This window comes from Podarcis raffonei, chromosome 1, assembly GCF_027172205.1.
Source record: "Podarcis raffonei isolate rPodRaf1 chromosome 1, rPodRaf1.pri, whole genome shotgun sequence".
NCBI lineage: Eukaryota > Metazoa > Chordata > Lepidosauria > Squamata > Lacertidae > Podarcis > Podarcis raffonei.
The window spans coordinates 110888605-110908028 of NC_070602.1; the positions used below are offsets into that span (position 1 = coordinate 110888605).

The following is a 19424-nucleotide window of genomic DNA, read 5'->3' on the forward strand; positions in this document are numbered from 1 at the left end:
CTGGTGTATCCCATTTGACACGTCATTTTCCCTTTCCCTCCTCTTGAACTTTCATGTTGGACAGGATGTAGATATGGGATACAGTGAAAATACTGGTTAGTTTGCAAGACACAAAGCACTTGCTTATTCAATCATCATTGATCTGTCATGGGTCACAAATGGACAAAGCTAAGACTTTGTATCAGTTCATACATTACACCCTACAGTTCAAGGATGAGACCAGGACCAAGGTCTCTGCCTAGAAGAGGGGTGGTGAACTGGACCTGGTCTGGATTTCCCCACCTTTGATGGGCCATTTTTACAGGTGGGCCAATCACCGGACACCCTTATGACATCAAATGACCCATTTGTAGCATGGTAAGCTGCACTAGAACGGAAAATCCATCCCCAAGCAAGTGGAGCTTGAAGTTCCCACCTATCAGTACCCATGGAAATGGCATGTATACTTACCTTCTTTCCAGCTTGCACATTATGGAACATACATACAGTTATGTACATGCATTGATTTCTTTGCTGTCCAGATGTAGGTAATTTCATGCAGACATAAGGTTCACACAAAACAACATTCGGCTGCTTTAGACTAGAACTACATATAAGGGCAGCACTCTAGTTGCTATAGCAGATAAATTTCCTAATTCATCCACAATACTTTCCCCTCCAATGATCAATGGGATAGCCCCACTTGCATTTACTTGGCTGTATTTTTAGCAGAGAATTCATGCGCCAATCAGCCTTTAAAATGGAATTGATGCTGGAGGAAATTGTCTAGCATCTTTATTTTTTAAGTGGATACGAATTGCATTATAGCAGCTGGCCTTTGGCAATTAGTTTTGCCTATTTAAAAAATAAAGGTCGGGGTTATCAAAGTTGAAATGTACATGAGATGCTTTAAAACACATTGATTTGTTAAAGGCAAAGCATGCTTCCTTTAACATGGGAGAAGAGACATGACTGGTGGCTGAACCAGTCTGGTATGCAGATGGCAAAGCTTTTTGTTTTCCATTTCTGGATTACATCTGCCTTTACTCATTTGACTCCAACCAGTAATTCTGTTTTCTAAAATTTTGTCACCAGTCAATGCTGCTGTTTTCTTGCAGTTTAGCATCGTAATTTTGAACAGATTAAAGGATAGAAACAGCATCTTAAATGGGATTAGCTTTGTTTCCACATTTGCAGTTCCAGAACCGTAATGCCACATCAGGATATACATGCCTACCTCAAGAAGTACTTGTTCACTCACCACAAGACTAAACCCATGTTATCTACAGCCAGTTACAGCACTTTTGTGATAATAACAACAGGGCAAGTTGTCATTGGCTTTGAGCTTCTCTTTCTTTTTTAACTCAAATGTTTCTACTGAGTTTGGTTGGTTGCTCTACGATGGTTACTAGATAAGAAAAGCCATTCATGACCCATGATTTCTGTACACCCACACCTTTCTATCCAGCCAAGCAAGAGCAGAGCCGGCTCACTGATGAGGCAGGGTGAAGCCCCACTGCTTCTGCCACCGGTGGCAGAATGTCCCCCTCTTGCCAAAGTCAGTGAGAGGGGGTTGTTCTGGCGCAAGGCGTTTCCGCTTGTCTTCCCTGCCTCTGGGGCAGAGACGAGCGTCAAGGGGCTTTGCAGAACGCCCCCTCACTCTTGCCAAGTTTGGCAAGGAGGAGTGCTCCGGTGCACAATGGAAGTGGTGGTGGTAGGGTGGCCCAATCCATTTTTGCCTCTGGTGGCGAAACAAGACAGGCCACTTCTGAGCAAGAGGCATGATCAGACAGCAATGACACATTCCAGACAGACAAAAACACTCAAGGAAGTTATGAAGGAGGGCTGGGGAGAGTGTAGACTGAGACCTCCAAAGGCCAGACAAGAGGAGCATTCAGTTTCTGGTCCTGAGGTATGCCATCCCTTCACTATGGGATGAACCCACAAAAGTGGTTGTCACTTCTAAAAGGGGCTGATAGCCATGTGCATGTGCGTCACTTTAAGAAAGCATACAACCTACAATTCAAAGGTGCATTGGGTTATACTCAGACGAAAGTTGTTTATTTATAAGATTGCTTTTCATCATAGCAGTCTCGGGGCAGGTTACAATATAATAATTGATAATATGGTAGAGTCTTAAAAGGATGGTGTAACAATAAAACTGCTAGCACATCTGACTGCATGGGGTAAAACAAATGCACAAGGATCTAGACTTAAATCTCATGTGTACATGAAGCTTCAAACTCCTCTTTGGTAAAACTATACAGTGGTACCTCTGGTTACGTACTTAATTCGTTCGGGAGGTCCGTTCTTAACCTGAAGACCACTTTAGCTAATGGGGCCTCCCGCTGCTGCCGTGCCACCGGAGCATGATTTCTGTTCTCATCTTGAAGCAAAGTTCTTAACCCGAGGTATTTTTTCTGGGTTAGCGGAGTCTGTAACCTGAAGCGTATGTAACCCGAGGTACCAATGTATAGGCTCATAGGGTTAGTTTCCCTTTAAGGGGCAGGGATGGGAAAGAAGCGTCTGATTGGTGCTGTGAGAGCAGAGGAGGAAATCTACAAGTCTATGAGCATTCAACATCATGCTCTCCTGCGTTTCATTAATGGTTCACAGCATTAACAGCAGAAGCAACAAACACAGGAAACAGCTCATTTCTTGGATGCCAGCACAATGACCAGCAGGTAATTAAACTAAAGAAAGCATTTATAACAGAACAGGGTATGCAAACCTGGTGGTTATTAAAGTGAGACCAACAACAGAATTGTAGTTTGGATACATCTCTCTTTCTAACTGGGAAGTGTGTGTGCTGCTTATGGGGTGAAGGTTTTCCTGCACATATCTTGGCTCTGCATATGCAGTATATACCGTATTGGCCTGAATATAAGCCTCACTTTTTTTACCAAATTCTGACCCTGAAAAGTTAAAGTGCGGCTTAAATTTGCGACCTTACAAAAATTGGCTTTTACGATATCGCAGCTGAAACAGACATACACTAAAAAGGAATGGGTGTGAGTGCCTGCAGAATTTTAAGGGAGCAGCTTATATTCAGGTATTGTCTCTCCCCCCCCCCCCCCAATTTTAAAGGTGTGGCTTATATTCGGGTGCAGCTTATATTTGGGCCAATACAGTACATGGGGTGGGTAACTTGTTTCCCAAATATCTTTGGCCTAATTTATTGTAGGTTGCAAAATATACCAAGAAAGCTTAGTTCGGTCAGAATCGAGTATATACTTCCAGAGTTAATGTTAAATACATTACTTCTGGTAAATGAGCCACCATAGCCACTAGAGGGCTGTGAAAATTTGAGAAGATGGTGAAATGGCAATTTTGTAGGCTCACTGATTTCCATGTCAACTAATTTAATATACATCACCACCTGCCAGCAATGCCCATCAGTTAACTGGAAAAAACACCTTATGGGAGCACTTAAACAGGGTTTTAAATAAAGGTAACAGCTGGTTCTCTCGTCACAAAAGGCATCCATTTGCTGATGTACTAGATCTGCACAGTAGCTAGGCAATACTTGTTCTAGGACACCAAGTGTTTTAAGTTGTGCTCTGTATTTGAGTAGTACCCTCACTAGTGAATAATCTTCTTGCATCTCCCTTATTACGAGTATGTGAGCGTGCAAGACCACACAGCAAAGGGGGCTACACTGCATGCAGACCTTGCCTTAACTCCATTGACAGAGGACTACAAAATCACAATTTCCAATTTTTAAACCCATGTAAGCATGTTTACTTCCCAGGCAAAAGTATGCACTGATTTCAGTGCTGAAGGATAGGAATTGTTTTAGTAGCTGCCTCCCCAATCGTGATCACTGGTGGACCGTCCCACTCAATATACATACACACATTCAAGAGTAAATATGCTAGACAGGATGTAAATGATGATTCCTACATCACACACTATGTACAAAAATAGAGGATATTTCACTCACCTTTTCTAGTGAAAAATGCAGGCAAAGTGCTGTTCCTTTACAGATCTTATACAGACGACCAACGTCTGTAAGGTTCTCTCACCCCTTTGTAACAAAGTAAGGCAGAATTTTCACACTTTTCCAGCTCAGCTCCCTTTCCAAGTTTACACCTTTTGCCCCCCACTCCCCAAGTGTCAATCATCTCCTCCATGAGTATCTAAGGGTGAGGAACCTGTGATTCCCCCAGATTCCAACTCCCAGCAGCCTCAGGCTGCTTGGTCAATGGTCAAGGATAATGGGAACAGCTGGAATTTCCTCACCCCAGGCTTACAAAAATCGTTTAAGCACAGCTGTGTCCACTGCAGACTATCCAGAACTTTGGGTGGTGGGTAAGACATGCTGCGTCTAAGGGTCTTTACACCTACTCTTCGTTCATTTCAAACCTGACGGGGATACCATCCTACAATTTGGGAAAGATCAAACTAGAGCTCCCAATTATCCACTTGGGACAAAACATTTCTAGGCACGGTTAAAAATTCAGTAATCTCTAGAAAACAACCAAACACAAAAATAAGGGCCACAAAGCAAAGTCATGACTATAATATGACTAGAAAGATATACCACACCATACCACCTGACTAGATTAAGTTTGGGATCCCCCATCCCTACAGTTTTGGACGCATATGAAAAGATGACTATTACAGTGGTTTCCTAACTATATTTCAGGGAATCCTGGAGTACCTAGGAAGCTTCTCAGGGATCCCTTAATGAAAATATCGTTAGTGGCAATCAAGTTTACAACTGCAGAGGAACAGTGGGAACACCTCAGCCTCAGTTGAACTAGGGGGAACACAAAATCTAGCAAACCTCATGAAAATTTGAAAGCCACTGTTTTGCTAAACTACGTGTAGAAATTTCAACTACTCTAAAATTTAGTGAGACTTCCCCCAGTTTAATATGCCTTGTACCATATTACTTAGTAAGAAATTTGGGGGGAGTCATCTTTCAACCAAGGCTATTTATATTTTTACAAAACACTGCCAAGTGCAGGTATATGGCTGAAATGAATATTTAGTCAGGAAACATGTTATAGTTCTGGAAGAGAACATTTCATAACACACGGTACATGAGAAAATCAAGAGCTGCAGAGCCACTGATTTACAAGAATTCCCATGTTATATGATCTAGATGCGTTTTCTCCATGTGGTTCACTGCACACTGCAATTAAACAGGATTCAATCTCAACATGATCTTGTCTTTTCCTTCACTATAACTGAACTTGAATACAAAGTTATTCAATGTCTTTTGGAAAATAATAGCACAAGTATAAACACAATCCATCCATTACAATTCAAAAGGCTAACCCACTTTCAGGATAGAGGAATCAAAGAATGTGTCTTATTAAGGTTTGTTTGGCATAGTAATGCTACTTCAAAAATAAGCAGGTCACATTAGCCACAACTGAAAATGGCTGGGTCTGCTGTTTAATCTTCAGTCTACATTTTAGAGAGGAAAGTTTTCCAAACTTTTGAAAAAGATGCTCAACAACATTTACTCTTCATTTTCCTTGAAAACAAGCATACTGCAGTGCTAAAAAAATAATTCAAGTGCTTTTTAAAAAATAAAAGCAGGAAGTATGACAGACGGAAGCCCACAACTCTACTTGGTTCTGGAAAAATTAAGGCAGATAAGCAAGACATTGTGATTCAAATGAATCTCAATTCAATAAGAGGTCTGCATGGAAAAAAGTGAGCAATGAAGGAGACGGTGAAAAATAAAGTACACATAAAATATATAAGCAACCCTACAGATCCCACTTAGGTATAGGCTGATCCAAGTTTTTCTATTTTAATCCAGCCACAGGCTGGGAAGGTTCTATGAACTTTGATGGCTAGTCCATTAACATTCAGTTCTACAAATCAATCTTCAGCATTATCTTATTTAGCATTATGTTTTAACTTTCCCTCCCAGTACTGGATGAAGCATTACCTCTCACCAGCTGGACAGATTAGTCAAGGCATTTTCAGTTTCCAGTGTTCACAATATCCCTTCCAAGTAATTTTCCATTTTTAAAAAAAATCTATCTAGAATTTCTAGATTTTAGTACTTGGGTCATATAGCAACATATCCCGTTCGTACTAAAATATGGGACTAAAAACACTTTTGAAATGAACGAGGCTATATTCACATTCTAAGCCAGAGGTCTGTGCCACATGAAATGTAAAACTTGTCTGAAAGCTCTCTCCACATCACTGGTTTGCAAGCTATTCTGCCAGAAAAACTTCTAAACTTTGCTACAAAAAATGCAAAGTGAGTTGCTGTATTTAATGTTGAACTACCTGGGCTAACACATTTTTTAAAAATACCACTGTAATATGTTATTTGTCTGTTCAACATTACAGCTAAATTTAAATGCATTTGGCTGTGTAGTCCAAAGAATGTAGGAATCTCCTGCTTTGATTGCTGAAAGCAGAATTCCAGTACTACTAATTCCCAAATCTCACAAAATTTACACTACATACAAATGGATATGCCTGAAAACCAGAAAGAATGATGAAGTCATGGCAAGTACATTTTGCATATACTGGGATTTTTCAGCAGGCAGAAGAAGCAGCCTTTTCACACAGAGGCAATCTATAAATTACACTTTAAACTGTAATTAATCATACTTGCAGAAGTGCTTTTGTTTAGGTCTACTGCATATTTGCAAAACATGCATATACACTAATGTAGAACCAACATGGTTTGTTTTTTTAACCAGATAGTCTTTATTTACACCTTGGTGGATTAACTTTAAAATTTAGAAGCAGGGACCATACTTGTGTGATTTTATGAATCTCTACCTTAGGTATCTGTTTGGTCAAATAATCAAAAGCAATTCCAGCACTTTTAAGAACACAGCCATTTCAACCTGTTATCACTTCGACTTACAGTATTGTAGCACAAACTTAATCACTCAAAATACTTATTTCAAATGCAGTTCTACTGAAGAAATTCTTGACCTCTTCCTGGACTTGGTAGCAACACGCCCCTTCACACATCCTGGAAAAGTTGTGATCGACTTCCTACTTTTGGCGGGGATTTCATTACGTCATTGTACATTAAGAGAGTTCTTTCTCAGTGTACTATCTGGGAAGTTTATTAAGCTGGTTAAGACTGAATCAGGAAAAAATTGGGGGGAAAGATATTTCTGTTTAATGTTTTTTTTTCCAGAATCATGTGAGGAACCAAGAGTACTCCACATAAGAATGGAGATAGTATTAACGTTGTCAAGTAGATTTAAATTCATGTGCTGCTTGTTCATTCCTCTAAATCAAGTGTGTTTAGTTCTTCTTCTAGCTCTTCCAAATCCTCGCCAGTAAAAAGATTTTCATCAACTGGGACTGCATCAATTACTCCATTTTCCTGGGTGCCCTCCATGTCGCTGTCAGCTTCCAAATCACTTTGTTCTCCATTCTCCAGTCCACCTCCAGAAGCTTCACTCAACTTGTTATCTGAAAGTGAAAACAATTCATACCATGTACCATTTAAACACACCAACCTATTTTTCCTGCTGATGTTAAGCAGGCTAAGAAAATTGGATACACAATTCTAGAAAGTGAGGCTGATCTGAAAAATATATATTGGATTCCAATGAAGAAATTCTATTAGCGCTAGGAATTCCATTTGTGCAATCAAACATTTCTTCCCTCTCCTCACATGCCCTCCCTAAATGTGCTCAAGGACTGGGGGAGACCCCAAAACAGATTTAGGGAGTCTGTGGGGAAGGGGGAGGAAGGAGAAATTCCACTGCATAGCTGGGAGTTTGTGTGCTAGTCAAACTACTTTGCAAACCACCCTTATTTTGAAGCAAACGTCACAGAAATCAGAAATATTTGCTACTTAGTCCTGAGCACATTTACACGCAAGTCCCACAGAGGCTTCCTGGACGTAAAAACCTGTAGATTTATCTGAGCCTTCTGCTTGATAGGAATTTCTTGGGAGTTTGGTGGCCATTATTACACTGCTTTAATTTTATAGTGTTCTTCCATATTTTTTGCTTGTGAGCTCACCAAGAGTAACTGCTTTTGTTGCTGATATTTTTGTTCTGTGATTTTTTGTTCGTTTTGCTTTTTCCTAATGGTAGCAGAGGGCAAAGGAACATCAGGCCTCTCTCCATAGACCCGGTTTAAAGATCAGTTGGTAATTTAGCTTCTCCTCTTTCTGAACAGTTTCCATTCAAGCTTGTCGTTTTAAGAACTATGTGACCAGGCAGAGGGCCTTCTCGGTAGTAGCACCCACCCTGTGGAACACCCTCCCGTCAGATGTCAAGGAAATAAACAACTATCTGACTTTTAGAAGACATCTGAAGGCAGCCCTGTTTAGGGAAGTTTTTAATGTTTGATGTTTTATTGTGTTTTAAATTCTGTTGGGAGCCGCCCAGAGTGGCTGGGAAAACCCAGCCAGATGGGTGGGGTAGAAATAATAATGATTAATAATAATAATAGTAATAGTTGATGCCTGCTTGTTTTCCTCTCCCTATCATCCCCACCCCTTTTTATCATGCCTTTTAGATTCCAAACCTGTAGGCCAGTAATGTTCTCTTTTTAATATGTGTATAGTGACTATACAATTTTAGCAGCTTTAGAAATAATGTGTTCCAAAGAAAACCACAACAAGAGCTAGAAAATGGATATTAAATATGCCAATGCATTTTCCCATAGTCTCTATCCTGAAGATTTCAGAAAGAATGAGAAATGGACAGGAGGGCAATGGGGAAATGAGTGACATTATCGTAACCCTAAGTTACAAAGATGAAATTTAATTTTCATGCTTGTAATGGATACCAGCCAGATGGGAAGGGTATAAATAGATGATGATGATGATGATGATTATACTACAATCCATATTCCATTATATATAGAGCTGGATGGGTCATAATGGATACAATGCTATATATCACTACACATGTCCGTGTACAGGAAAGATACATAAGTAACTTTTTAAAAGGGATAACTACCGTATTTTTCGCTCTATAACACGCACCTGACCATAACATGCACATCGTTTTTAGAGGAGGAAAACAAGGGAAAAAACATTCTGAATGAAACAGTGGATGTATCATTTTTGTGCTTCATGCTGTGGCCACAGACATGTGATCTGATGGTGAATCTGGGTTGACCCAATGCAAAAATCCTGAGAATCCCTGTGGATCCATGCTTTGTAACCACGTTTTTGCACCATTGCAGCCCCAGGCAACAGTGGGTGCGTGATTTTGGGGGGGCAGGCTGTAGCCATGGACATGCTATGTGATCTGATGGTGAATTTGGGCTGACCCAATGCAAAGATCCTGAGGATCCATGTGGATCCATGCTTTGTAACCACATTTTAAGTGGGGAGGGAAGGAAAAACACAGAAGGGACAAGGAGCACGAGAGGGGTGTGCAGAGAAGCAGCTGGCTAAGAATGCAGGAGAGGGGTATAACGGGAGGGAGGAAAGGAAGGCAAAAGTTTTCCCCCACTCACCCACCCAAGCCAGCCAGCTCTCTCTCTCTCTCCCCCTCCTGCATGCTTTCACGGAGAGGAATTAGAAGGAACAACACTCTGCTTTCCCCTCTGCTTGCCTGGAGGGGAGGGGCTTTCCCTGCTCTTTGTTCCATTTGAGCAAACACAGCAAGGAAACAGAGGAGGGTGGGCAGGAAGATCCTGAGGCAGAATGCAGGAAAGCAGCCGCTTCCTCTTTTCAGGTTTCCCTTCTTCGAGACGCGCAATTTGATTTTTGCCTGATTTTTTTTGCCTCCACTCGCGCCAGTCGGCTCCAGGGACCACACATTCGCTCAATAACACGCACAGACATTTCCCCTTCCTTTTTAGGAGAAAAAATCTGCGTGTTATAGAGGGAAAAATACGGTACCTACCCAAGTTAATGTTTTGCAATCTATTCCAAATACAAACTGCAAGGATAAATTAAAAACATAGGAGTCACACACTGTGGCACGAAATATTAAAGCATGGGCGTTGACAGGAATTATGCTGGAGGGGGCAGAACCTCAGTTAATTAAGTATTTTTATTGATTTACTCGATTTAGGGGAGGCAGCTGTCTCCCCTGCCTACACCAATGCATTAAAGGTTGAATCCAATAATGGAATTCCATTTGTGCCAAGGACTTCCACTTTAACAATGGAATTTCCTCTGCCCCCAAATCTGCTCTGGTGAGTTGGGGGAACCCCTAGAAGGGATCAGAGGGAGTGTGTGGGAGGAATGGAAAGGCCATTCCGATGCGCAAGGGCAAGTTCTTGCATAAACAGGGCAGCTTCATTCACTACAATCCTGAATATATCAATTAAAATCCTGAATATATCAATATCCTTTCAAAATTTAAATACTACTGCAGATTTTAAGAACACAGAACACACAAATCTTACCATCTTGTTCAGCCGAAGTGTATGTGCTAAATCGTTCCAGACTTGCTACTGTAATTCCAGTCTCATCTACGGCTTTTGGAACATACAGGTTCAAGTCCACATCATTTACATCCACCTGCTCATCAACCTGAAAGGGGGGAAAAGTTCTTTTAATTTTACTTACAGCAGAATCAGTGTAGGCTTTAAGTCCCACTGCATTCAGTGCAGATGAGCCACAGTATATCATGCTGTGATCAAAAGGCATCTGGTACATAGTGGTCACTAATAATGCTAGAGTTCATTATGTAAGTTCCTCAACCATGGAAATAAGCTTATTCTTTGGTTGTCTTGAGATTGCATACAATACTCTTGGATCTCCTTTACCTCATCTTCACCTGTTCCTTGAATATAACGGGTGTCATCTGCTTCTTCATCATCTGCATCGACCAGCTCTGGCCGGAACTCAAACACTTCACGCCCACTGATCTAGCCACAAAGAGCACAATATGAAACAGTAATATGCATTTGAGAGTTCGGAACATTTCGCTTCACTGAAAAATGTTTGCCTGTGTGTCATTACATGACTTTAATGTTATAGATCAGGCTACACAGAACTTACCACCAGTGCTTTGCCAGCCTTAAAGTCTGCTTTCCTTCTTTCCATATCTTGCTCAGCCTTATTAATTTTTTCTTGTCTTTTCCTTTTCTTCCATGCCAGAAAAGACTCTAAAGTAATTTTAGTAACATTTGCTCCTAAGGCTGCACGCTGTAAGAGAAAACATTATTAACTGAGCACGCTTTTAGAAGATTCATTTTTTTCTCTCCAGTACATTAAGAAAAAGCCTTAAAGCAATTAAATACAGTCCTTCTGCAGAAGCTTTTGTTCTATGAATCTCAGCAAATCTCCATTATTGTTCTCATAGTTTCCTCCGAGCCTACAAGGAACTAGTAAACATGAAATACAGCCAGAATAATGAATTAGGTAAAGGTACCCCTGCCCGTACGGGCCAGTTGTGACCGACTCTGGGGTTGCGTGCTCATCTCGCTTAAGAGGCCGGGAGCCAGCACTGTCCGGAGACACTTCCGGGTCACGTGGTCAGCGTGACGAAGCCGCTCTGGCGAGCCAGCACCAGTGCAGCGCACGGAAACGCCGTTACCTTCCCGCTATAAAGTGGTACCTATTTATCTACTTGCACTTAAGGGTGCTTTCGAACTGCTAGGTGGGCAGGAGCTGGGATCGAACGACGGGAGCTCACCCCGCCGCGGGGATTCGAACCGCCGACCATACGATCGGCAAGTCCTAGGCACTGAGGTTTTACCCACAGCGCCACCCGCGTCCCTCCCGAATAAAGAATTACCTAATGTCAAAAAGACTAGATGATGTACTAAAACCCATAAATGTTCTTCTCTGAGTAAACATTTTCCAAGTACATGGCAAGCCACATGCATTAGCAATCATATATTTAACATTAAGTGCTACACTGTATTCAGTTTGAATATATGAACACATTTTTAAGAAAAGAAAACATAGCTGTCCCTTGGAGGCAGGAAATCAGTACTGATTCCTGATGATGCAGTTTTTTTTAAACCTAACTAGAGTATTACAAAAAAATCTGCTGTAATCCAATAAATCTACTCCAATTATAGATAGAAATTGCTAAATGTTACTGAAATAAGCCTTTTAAAAAATCAAAGTGTCCATATTAAGGCTCAGGTATACAAAAATCCAGTTAACTAAAGACTCCTCATTGCTAAAATAACCTCACAACATCAAAGTGACAAACTACTGTATTTTTATAGAGAAAAAGACTACAATGTTACCTCTTTTTCTATTAGATCTTCTAAAGAAATTTCTTCTTCCTTTTCTTCTTTCTTCTTGTCCTTCTTGAGTACGAAGCCAGGAGGGAGTGCATGGCGGTACATACAGTTGTCTCCTCCACCAGGACAGACCCAAAACCATCCGTATTTATTGTTTTCAATAGCATCGAGGAAATACTTGCAGACCTGCATGGAACATTTATTATCACACATTGTCTTCATTTTATAGACACAATAGGCAGAATGAATCTTAGGCTCTGGTCACCAAACCAGGTGTCTATGCCAAACCACTGGTCCTGCTAGCTTGGGATGATGGGAGCTGTAGTCCAGAAATGGCGGGAGACCCAAGTTTGGGATAACGGTGCACTACACAGTGGATGAAGTTACCATAGTATGATAATTAAATCTACATTCACTCAGCAATTTTTAAACTTTTTTTAAACTTATCAGATGCAGTGGGCGAGATTCAATCAATGAGTCCTATAAGTGGAAATTTTGTATAACAACTTCAGCTTTTGCAATGGGGCACAAACATTCCTCCTCCCTACTGCATCCCCCCCAAATTGGGACTGAGATAACCCCTGCAACAGCATGTAAGGGAAGAAGAGGGGGATCATTCTGTCTGGCAAATTGAAATCCTTGCCCTGATGGAACTATTACCTTAGCGTGACAATGAATTTCTTCCAGAACCCCTAAATGTATGACATGTATAAACCAATCGACTGAATGCAGTGGTTACATGGCAGAATCTGGCACAATACAGAGAAATGTTAAGTTCTCTTAACTTTGGCAGCAAATGCAGAAAACCCCCCACTAAGGAGTCTGTACATTCAGCTGGGCTTAGAATGTATAGGGCAGCATTCCTTACCACTCTGGCTTTATGGCAAACATTTCCAAAAACTCAAGGAGTTAAAAAGAATTGGTCAAATGACATAGGAAGGCCATTATCTCAACAAAGGGTAAAATCCCTAATGAGTGTATGCAACAACTTGTGTACATCTGAGCTAGCTCTCTGGTTTAATGGTTACCTTTAGCCAACATTTCAAAAAAGTATACATATATCTTGATTTGGAAGAATAAGACCTCCATGGAACAATTTTTACCTAGGAAAGTAGTATCATGTTTCAATCATTGTTCTTTGATTTTCAGGTTACGGTGAATATCTACTTTTAAATAAAATCAAGTTTGAGATTACAGTCTATGAAATAATTTTGTGACACCACAGAATTGCCATCTATATGTCATTGTACTATACAGTGAACAGCAATTACACATTATAACTCTAATTTAATAGTAATGGGTTATAAAACTGGACTTCCACAAGACTCCATTTGCTGATACAACTAATTATCACACATAAGGTTTTGATCAACACTAGTAAATAGTATAGTTTCAAAACTTGCAATTATTATGAACTGGACTTTACCTGTATTGTACTAATAACTACATAAAATAATTACATCTCTGAGTTACTTCTCATTCTATTTAGTATTGTTTATCGTACCTTGACATTATCATATAATGTCACTAGGTGGTCCCTGAGCTATTTTGTCCTTAAAAGTTCAAGCTGTTGCCATAGTATTTTTTCAACAATTCAGCTTATATGCATCACAGCTTATTTTCAGCCACAAGTCACACAATAAGAATATCCTGTCATTTTATAAACTGCTTAAAATGAGGTATGTAATACGTAAGATTTAAACTAGGTATTCCAATACAAAACAAGACAGACATACTATTTGGGTTTTGGGTTTCTTCTTTTCAGCTTCACCATGCTTCTTGTTCACTACCTCCTCCAGTTTCTTTTCATCCCAGTTATCCATTGTGTCTACATATAGCAGCAAAACATTTCATTATACAAGGGAAGGACTAAGTTTGTTCAACACCACCAGCAAAGCTCTCCTATATAAATATTTGAATTCTACCTTTGTGTTTATACTGCAAGAGGCATATAAAAAGATGTAAGCCAGAAGGAATCAAAAGTGCAAAGGAGGCAGGACTAAGATGAAGACAAATAGGGAAATATTTGGATGAAGCAACAAGAGTAATGAAAGAATTCAAGGAAAAATCAAAATAATTACCTTAGAAAACCGGGTTCAGGTATCAAAACCAACTAACTAGTAAGTACAAACTCTTGTGAAGTGGGGGAAAAAAAGAAAAGCTTCCAAACTGCTCCTCTTAGCCAAAACAGAGGAAGGGATTGGGTGCATGAGTCCAAAGTCTGCACAGGTTTGTTCATGTAACACCAAACCATAATTTAGCATTGCATCTGAATTATGCTGAAGCATGTTCACAGGAGTCTTTTCCTAAGGGCTATGTTTGTAAATATAGCCACTGATCAATCTGCAGTTCTCTTATTTTACATTCATTCTCCCAGAGTAAAAGCACGAGACAGTGCCAAGAGATACCATTATCTAGGACAGGGGCTGGGAACATTTTCTGGCCACTGGGCCAGATCACTCTCCTCACATCCTGGTGGGCCAAATGTGACAGATGAATGCAGCTGCTATGACATCACTATGCCAGCTGATGCTGCACTTTGAACTCCCAACTGTTGAGACTTCCAAAACCAGTATAGAATTGTTTTAAAGCCTATTTGCTGTTTGCAAAGGGGGGAAAAAATCCCAAGATGGACCCCCTGGCACGACAAGATTGGCTCATGGGCTGGAGAGCCACCATCCCAGATCAAAGTGCTGCATTTCTTCATTTTAACCCTGGTTTAAATGCTTATAAAAATTGAAAGCACAGACCACAGTGAATCTGTAGAAATGCAGGTAATTCATCCTTTACATAAGTGTGTATGAAAATCCAATGAAGAGAAGAACCACCTATTTAGACTTGCATTTATATCTACTTCCTCAAAGACATGATTTGTTCTAAAAACTACAACAGAAAAACAATTTGTCAGCAATTTTCAAGAAGTAGCCTACCCTTTTCAAGATCTTCATCTCTGGCATCAATGTAAACACTTCTCTTTTCACACTTTCTCTCCAAAGTCAAGTCATGAGAAAATTTGCACTTGTCCCCTTTTGTGCATTGCCCTTGCTTGAAGAAAGCACAGACTACTGATTTTGGATCGGCACCTGCAACATATGCTGATTATTTAGTACCTTTCCAGATCAAGTAATACATAAATCTGAGATGCACTGAGGCAGGAAAATGGAAGTCATCCAAAGAAAGCTTGCCTTTACTGATTTTCTGTGCGGCAACCACAGGTTTGAAAAGCTCATTCAGCTCCTGTAATTCTTTCTTCTTATCATCTTTCTTTAGTTTCTTGTCACCTTCTGCTTGACCAGCCTAAAACAACACACAGAACAGGTATTTACAAGATCACCGGGAGTGCATAAGTGCATACCACAACTCTTAAGACAAAGTGCATGATACAATATCCATAAAACATAATTCATAATGGCCTTTTTCCAGACATTATAAGCAGAACAAGCCTGTGCGTAACATAGGCTTGTGTGTTTCCCTCTCCTCTCTGATGCAGCTGTGAGGAGTTTGAAAGCATTTTCTTTCATTTTTAACTAACCATATTTTGTCATTTTATTGTTATTATCTATTTTCGTACAGATCTTATATATTAATTGTACACATATTTAATTACTTTTCAATTATTCTTTCTTTGTTTTTCATTTTTTCTATTTCATCTGTAAACCACATTGAGTCCCAGTCTGGGAAAAAGACGAGATATAAATAAATATAATAAATTTTTTTAAAAGACACATTAATATATTTTGAACTGTTCCATGTAGCCCAAGGGCTATCTATAGCCCATCACCTCTTTTTCTGCTGTGAGTATGGCCTAATCTCACAATACATCCATAAGCATAATGGCTGCCCCCTAACACAAATTTATCCAACAAAGAAGGACCTAACTTACCGTATTTTTCGCTCTATAAGACGCACCAGACCATAAGACGCATCTAGTTTTTGGAGGAGCCAAACAAGAAAAAAAATATTCTGATTCCCAAAAGTCAGAATAGCAAAAGGGATCACTTTGCAGCGAAAGCAGCAATCCCTCTTGCTGTTCTGGCTTCTGGGATAGCTGCGCAGCGTGCACTCGCTCCATAAGACGCACACAGATTTCCCCTTACTTTTTAGGAGGGAAAAAGTGAGTCTTATAGAGCAAAAAATACGGTAATTGTCTCATCTTCTGACAGCTCCACATTCCTATGATGCAACATAATAGAAAAAGCAATCACATTATAACAAGTGCAAAGAGAGAACAGTGAAGCCAAGTAAACATTTACTTACCTGCCGTGGGTTTTGCTGACCGAACTTAACTTGATGGGTCACAGCCTTGATAAACTTTTGCTGTTTCGCTCCTTTCTTATTCTTCAAGCCAAAGGTTTTGTCCTAATTTCAAAGGTTTGTAGGAATGTTATTAGCTAGCATGATTTTTCAATGTGTAGAAAATGTAGTTTAACACTCATTCACTTTTAGTGCACATCTGTTTAGTCAAACACTTAAAACTCTAAAACCTTTTTACATTTAACTTTGTTAGAAAATAAATACATTTTAACTGCTATCTAGTGATGAAAAACACCAATTCTAGTATAAATCTCCTATGAAGGCTCTTTACAGGTCAGTTTAAATCATATGCATCTGTCTTGCAATGTGTATCTAATATTCTCTTCAGTGATAGAATCTGATGATTCAATAGAGCCATGCAAATAAAGGAGTGTGAGCCTACCCAGTTATCAAGAATTTTTTTAGTAACTACAGGACTGTGATAATTCTTTTTAAAAGAACTTAAAGGTTTCTGAGTTCATGGATTAGAACAAACTACAATTTAGCATTACAATAACCATGTTTAGATGACCAATTAAAATGGAAGCAAAATATTCTGCATGCAGAGGACGTTACTGACAACAATATACAACTGATTTTGGCACAGTATTGTGTAACATGGTCCCAATTGCTACTGTAATAGAAGTACATTTATAATTATAATTTCAAATTTTCTATAATATTAATTTTGCCCCATATAACATATATGGCATTTTCTCTTTGAATTCATCTTTCTTCACTAATACAGTACAGAACTGCTAAACAGGAATACATATTCATTCAAAAAAAGAAAGTTTTTTTGCAATTGAAATTGCTCCAGTGTTAAAAGAACCAACACTTTTCATCTAAAAGTTTTAAAAGATGTACGTCATGTGGATCATATTTAGGCAAAGTAACATATCAATTCACCTTTCACTTCTAACACTGTCATAACTTAATATGGTGTGTCAGGTGTTCTGGTTATATTATTTGAATGTTGGGCTTAAAGTCCAAAGAACAGAGTCTTATTTTATCGTATTATTATATTAATAATTTCAAGGAGCATATGATATTTTTGTTTTGGTTCAAAATCCATCTAGCAGTCTCACTCCAATATTATCTGGTTTAGAATCCTACCAAGGGGAACACCATTTGGTTATTAGCATTACAATTCCATAGCAATGCATGTTCACTCAGAAGTAGAAACCCAACAGGGTGTTCAATGACTCAGATTAGTTTAAACATGATCACTTAGGAATAAACCAGACTAAGTTGTGTGGGTTTTACTCCAAAATGCACACAGCTCTCTTAATCCCACCATTACAATTCGTTTTGTACCTTTCAGTACTTTACTTTTTTGAAGAGATGCTGGAGGGCTTATCCACCTGAAAACATGACCCTTTGATCAGGAATTTGGAAGCCTTTCCCATAATAATGATGTGTAGGAATTTTACCACCATAGTTCAGTGTACAGAGTACATGTTTTGTATGACTTGCATGAGAAAGAGTCCAAGTTCAATCCCTAGCAAATATGTAGGGCTAGGAAAGGCCTCATTAAAAGTGCAGCTGCCAACCAATGTAAACAATACCAGACTAGATGAATCAATGACCTGACTATAGAAGGAAGTTAAGTTCAGGCATTGGAAACAAATGCCTGGGCTCAGCCTTTTTATTTATTACCACGCCACTTTCAAAATAATACTGAAATATACCCTCTGAAAAATAATGATAGAAAAATATGAGGCATATAGTCCTGTGCATTACTCTAAAGTTGGCATTGTTTAAGAGATATCCAGTACCTATATCTTCTTTAAAACAGGTGGCTAAGCTGTGGGCCTTCCTGATTCTGTGGGGACTCCCAATTCCCATCAGCCCAAGCCAATCTGGCCAAAGGTCAGGGATGATGGGAGTGATAATACATCAACATCTGGAAAGCCACATGTTCCCCAGCCCTGCTTTAAAGCCTTGTAATAATTAACAGGAGCAGAGAACACATAAACAGGAATGGCAATACTAATTTATGACGCCACCTGAGGATCTTGGACTCAGCTCAGGACCAGAATCAGTGCAGCCTCTGAAACCTGTACTGGGTGGCCAAGTCCAGCCAAGCAGGTAATTACAGAGAGATGGCATCTTCACTACCCTGCTAAAAGTTGCCTACCTCTGTGTCTGGATAGCACAAAATCAGAATACAAATGGGGGGGGGGAAATCTCCTGGTTTATTGGTTCTCTAGACGAAAACACCCACCACCCCAGAATATGTCTGGGAGAAATGACACGAGCTGAAACTTCCCCCCTTCCTAAAATGTTAGCTTTCTACATGCAGGGTAGACATTGGGTAGGTTTGGAGGCCACGCTGTTAAAAAGCTTTCCCTACAGTCCTTAGTGGTACAGCCCCAAAACAGAGATTGACACCCCCCCACGATAATTGGGCCTAAATTGTCTCACCTCGATGATCTTCTCCTTCTTTTTCTGATCTGCCTTTTTGTTACCCGCCCCCGATGCTGCCGGTGCCTGTTTTTTGGGGGGCATTTCGGAAGGGGGGGGGGAGGAAGAGGAGGGAAGAGAACGGGTGGGGGGGAGGGAAGAAGACGCCGCCGAGGCCCAGAAGCAAAAGCGACCCCCACGCCTTTGCTTAACCGCCAAGCGGAGGGGAGGGGGGCTCGGCTGGGGGTGGTGGTGGTGGTGGTGGTGGCGGCGGGCAAGCTGTGAGGGGAGACTGATGGAATCCACCACCGGCAGAACGAGGGCTTCGCGTTTGCGACAAGCCGTCAGTGACGGAAGCGGCAGAGCATTATGGGAACGGGAAGAGACGAGGAAAAGCCGAACGTGACGAGGGAGAGCGCGCACGCGCGCAAGAGCCTTTCCCTCCCCGGCCTGCCGCCGCTCTCGACGCTCATCGCCTCGCTCCCACAGTGCATTGCGAAACCCTGACAGGACAAGGCGAAGGGCGGAGCTTAGTTAAGCCCCACCCACCAGAGAACCCTCCCGCGACGTGCGATTGCGTCACGGGGGCGGGGCTTAGGTTTCCGTTGAGGGTTCGGTTTCGC

The 19424-nt window shown here is 40.5% G+C and overlaps 1 protein-coding gene across 1 annotated transcript; it reads right to left on the bottom strand.

The window, feature by feature from the left end:
* Positions 1 to 6645: 6645 nt before the first annotated feature.
* On the bottom strand, positions 6646 to 19207 carry ZC3H15 (zinc finger CCCH-type containing 15). The gene is made up of 10 exons (XM_053409256.1): positions 18823 to 19207; positions 16360 to 16461; positions 15288 to 15399; positions 15033 to 15185; positions 13839 to 13930; positions 12106 to 12288; positions 10904 to 11050; positions 10669 to 10770; positions 10306 to 10432; positions 6646 to 7395 (listed from the first exon to the last, which is right to left on the bottom strand). Exons 1-10 carry the CDS (start codon positions 18904 to 18906, stop codon positions 7202 to 7204), a joined length of 1296 nt encoding a protein of 431 aa, XP_053265231.1. The 5' UTR covers positions 18907 to 19207; the 3' UTR covers positions 6646 to 7201.
* Between the last annotated feature and the right edge of the window lie 217 nt (positions 19208 to 19424).